General features: G+C 40.4%; 1 protein-coding gene across 1 annotated transcript; it reads right to left on the reverse strand.

Moving 5' to 3' along the window:
• Positions 1-3,283: 3,283 nt before the first annotated feature.
• Positions 3,284-4,512, reverse strand: LOC113277330 (RHOMBOID-like protein 12, mitochondrial). The gene has a single exon (XM_026526460.1). The coding sequence runs from the start codon at positions 4,389-4,391 to the stop codon at positions 3,420-3,422; it is 972 nt and encodes a 323-aa protein (XP_026382245.1). The 5' UTR covers positions 4,392-4,512; the 3' UTR covers positions 3,284-3,419.
• Positions 4,513-4,740: the final 228 nt, after the last annotated feature.

Genomic DNA, 4,740 nt, shown 5'->3' on the forward strand with positions numbered 1-4,740 from the left:
TCGTTACTTGAAGAAAAAAATATTAATCAAGGGTAAAATAGCATATTCATCTTCAGATTTTTACACCCCTGAAAAATTTGGGGGGCAAAAAAAAATCCATGGCCCCCAATTAAACTAGGCTCACTATCTATACAATTGTATACATAATTTCGAAATGGCATTAACTGCTCATTTATGCCTCCCTCTTCAATTATGCATGAAACTGCTGGAATTATTATTACATGTATGAAACTGCTGCATGGCTCCATCTTAAATTCTGCATGACATGCTGGAATTAACTCTGCATGCCTCCATCTTCAATTCTGCATGAAACTGTTTGCATGCTTCTTTGAATAAATTCGGCATGAATGATGGCTGGCAGTATTGATGGACACTAGCTGGCGGTATAGCTGACCGCATGGGTAAATACTGGCTGGCAGCACATCTAGCAGCATGGCTAGAAACAGGATTGATGACTAACAGGCATAATGGGCTGCCCGTTTGGATGGAGGATTCCGCCTGTGGGCATGACCGAGCAACATGGACAGAGGAGATGGCCGGGGGACATGCCCGGGGGACAGCCCGGGGGAGATGCCCGGGGAAGATGGCCGGGGGACATGCCCGGGGGACATGGCCGGGAATCAGTTGGCAGTATCGCTGGCGATATTGACGAAAATTGGCTAGAAGTGCGATTGGCAACTTTACTTCGACCGTTGACCGATTGTTGATTTTGACCATTGACCGGTATTGACCTTTGACCATTGACCGGTGTTGACTTCACGAAGCACTGGAGTTGCTGGTAGCTACTTCAGTGAGTAAGCTGGTGGCAGGCTTGAATGAGGACCAAAGGGTGATTTAAGTAGCAATTTGGCCCATTATGTGGCATTTTCACTCATGGTACAAACAAAAGTGTTGAACGGCTTCTCGGACAATTAAAATTTAGAGGGGAAAAAAAGCAATTTACGAAAAGCAAATTGAAAATTTACTCATTGTTGAAAGCAACCATTTATGGACTACATGTCCAAACGCAATTACCTAGGTGAACTTGGCAACCATTGCTTATTTCTATTAAGTTTAAATAACCTAAGAAAATGATAATCTAAGTTATCATTTTCCCCACACAGAAAATTCAATTTAGCAGTTCCTTTTTTTCTTATTGAAGATGAGAAAGAGATCGGAGTTTTTGATCGAGACCGAGAATCCCTCTTAATAAACCCCTAGTAGAGCGTTTAAGGGATCAAGCCCGCAACCAAATAAGTCCCACATGACCATCCCAATTCAGAAGTCGAAACTACCCTTCATTTTTCTTATCAGACGGATAACATGTTTTGATACGAGAATCATAAGTCAGAAGCAAAACTGATACGAGAAGTAAAAGTCAAAAACAAAACTATATTGCTTTGCCAAAAGCTTTTTTTATTTTCTTTAAGAAATTATTCGAAATCCTAGACCCAAACTAACTTTTAATTTTTCGACTTCCAAGAGTTAAAGGTAACTTCTGAAAACATATCAAACAAGCCACAATTGGGTTAAGAGAACAGAAATGGGAAAATATACAGGTGCAATGACACTGACAATACTATCTTCCGATAACGATGAGTAGACCTTCTCATATGCCCATTAGATAAGTAAGCCAATAGTTGTCATTTGAACCGCTTCCCGGATAATTAAAATTTAGAGGAAAAAAAAAAGAACAGCAACTTAGGAAAAGCAAAGTGAAAATTTACTCGTTGTTAGAAACAACTGCAGTCCAAACGCAATTACCTAAGCGAACTTGGCAACCATTGCTTACATATATCGAGTTAAACATGTCCAGGGTTTCAAGGATTATTACAAGTCGTAGCCGTCTGTCGAGACACATAAAATCTTCACGTGGTTTTGCTGCATCTCTTTTCAATGGAGGTACTTAAGAAATTTACCGTGATTAATGATTGGGAGGAGAAGAAGCGTACGATTATTACTAGTGAGATTCATGATTCGGGGAAAAAGGTACCACTGAGATTCATGATTTTTCCGGCGACAAGGAGCGCACGATTATTACTAGTGAGATTCATGATCCAGAAGAGAAGCGTATGATTCATCAGGAAAGACTTGCTCACCGATTAAGGAGATAGTTCTGACGTACACCACCGCTTTTCGGCATGATCGCCTCTGCCGAGCTGCACAAGCATGAAAACCAAACCAGGGCAACTAATATCGTGTCGTGTTACACCATCCCGTGGTAGGAGAAATAGGTCATGGTATCCTTGAGGCCCAACTAAATGGGTTCACATACACGGCCTCAGATTTTCGTATGGTTTTCGAGAATGCAAATGTAGACGGGTGTTTTTGGCGACTTGGGGACGTGGAGCCGCCTCTCTTGCAATTCCACTTGAAGCACCCATCATGGTGGTGACAAAAAGGATATCCAATTCTGTTTGATGCCAACCCCACCGGAACTTGTTGAGGATTCAGATTGCATCCGGAACAGGGCTAGCAGTCGTAACGAAGATTTAAAGAACTTTGTCAACAAAGTTAAAGAAACTCAGTGGACTTGCAGTAATGTCACACCTGTATATTTTGAGGCGCTAGATGAGTGCCAAGGTATTTCCCACGGGTAAACCAGCCATCTTCGCCGTGACTTATTCTGCCCTAGTTGTGCTCGTAGGACAACCTTTCTTTGTGGTACCACTAGACGACATCGAGATTGTTAATCTGGCACTCCTTGAACCTGAAATGATTCATATGACGGTCGTATTTAAAGACTTCAAGCGTGCTGTGCTTGAAATCTGCTCAATTCGCTTAGATCTTCTCACCGGCATAAAACATAGTTTGAACTATGCGAACGTGAAGTACTATGTTAACAGTGAAAGCCGAGACTGGCATAGCTTAGTCAGAAGCATCTCCGAGTCTCCAGAGACTTTCATACAGAACGGTGGATGGGAATCCTTGGATAAACGTACTTTGGCCTACTACCCGGATGCGGATTCAGGTTCAGATTCCTCCCGATAATATATATATGGATTATTTAAAATATGGATTAAAATAAGCTTCCACAAGACTCGTAAGAAAAGCTAACAATTTCTCTTCTTAGAAAAGGTTTTGCACGTTTTTATCAAATGAAGCGGAAAGAATGTCTTAATAGCTCAAATTTGTGTAGATGAAACTTTTTGATGAATTCCAAATCTCTTTAGGAAAGAAATTCCAAATGAGCAATGTTGGTGAATTGAAATACTTTCTGGGATCACAAATTCAATGACATAAGGATATAATTTATATTTTTAAAGAGAACTATGCCAAGAAACTTGTTAAAAAATTTGGCCAATGGAAAGCAAATTGAGAATTTACTCATTGTTAAAAACACCATTTTTTTTTTGATCGGCTAAAAACAACCATTTGACTACATGCTCGAAACGCAATTATCTAAAATACTAGTACTAGACTACTAGTAATGGACTCAATCAAATCCACCATCCTCTTCGGATCCCAAACCATGCGATTGCAGCGACTGCGGCACCCCCTAAGTGAGCTTCTCCAGAGATTTTACCATCTGCCATCTTCATCCTGTACAGATCTTTTCCAACTAGAAATGCTCCCGCTAGCATCGCCGGAACCGGCAAAACGAGATAAAAATAGAGTTTAGATTTCGGAAAATGAAATATGTAAAGCAGGACAATTGCATTCACAGCACCACTTGAACCCAATCCTTGCCTTCCCCTTTTCGACGGATCAATGAAAGCATGGTGCACCAAGTAGAACACCGAGCCACCAATTGCCCCGGCCAAATACAAATTTAGCAAGAACCGTGGTCCGAATATCCGTCCGATTGTGCTGCCAAAGAATAAAAGACCAATCATGTTGCTGAAAAGATGTCCGACATCGATATGACTGAATGCGGAAGTAATCATTGTATGAACACGGCCGCTTTTGAAGTTTTCTACTGAAATCATAAAATTTTGTTTCATAAATGTCGGATCAGCACCATTCCAGAATGTGCAAACAGCAGTATTAGCTACGATTAACCCCCAAAGAACACCGTCCGTTGACGGAAACCACGAGTACTTACGACTCGAGGTACGGTATCTCTGATGGTTTGATCCAGCACTATTTCCAGGCAAATTACTACTTCTTGCAACAAGAATCCCACGATTAATGCTTTGATTCTTCAAATGGGGGTTCAAGACTAAATGATTTGCTGAAAAAGCATCATAAATGATGTTATGGTGAGATTTTTGTGGAATAGATGAGCCGTTAGAGAGAAATTTAGTGGTACTAAATAACTCTCCTCCGGTGGTTTTTCCGGTGAGCGATGATGAAAGTATCAACTTTTTAGTAGAGACACTGAAATCTTGAAATGATGCTTTTGTGTTTACGTTGGAGAAATTTCTTGGAAATCTAGCTATAAGCTTGAATGAAAGTTGTAGTTTCTGCATTTTGATGATTCAAGGTGTAGACAAGAATAACAAGAGCAGGCTTTGCAAAATCCCATTTGCATAAGCTGAATTTTTATAGTAGAAGAGAAGAAAGATTGGGAAGAAATGAAATGACATGGCATGCCTGATGAACCAAAGCAGGAGTCACAATACTGGCTACAGGATACTAAAGAGGAATGATGATAAGTTGCTATCCATATGTGTGCCATTTTGAGTTAAGAGTGAATGGAACTTTCCGAGTGATGCAGAAAAGGATAGCCTTAAAAATGAAATATATTCTCGTGTGCATGAATCAAAACCAACCCTACTTACTTTGAAAGTCCTTATATCATAATGGGGTTCACTTGCC

Source organism: Papaver somniferum, chromosome 5 (assembly GCF_003573695.1).
Source record: "Papaver somniferum cultivar HN1 chromosome 5, ASM357369v1, whole genome shotgun sequence".
In the NCBI taxonomy this organism is placed as follows: Eukaryota; Viridiplantae; Streptophyta; class Magnoliopsida; order Ranunculales; family Papaveraceae; genus Papaver; species Papaver somniferum.

What these genes read in the sequence shown, in the direction of transcription:
- LOC113277330 (XM_026526460.1), bottom strand. Translation starts at nt 4,391, where the DNA reads ATGCAGAAACTACAACTTTCATTCAAGCTTATAGCTAGATTTCCAAGA.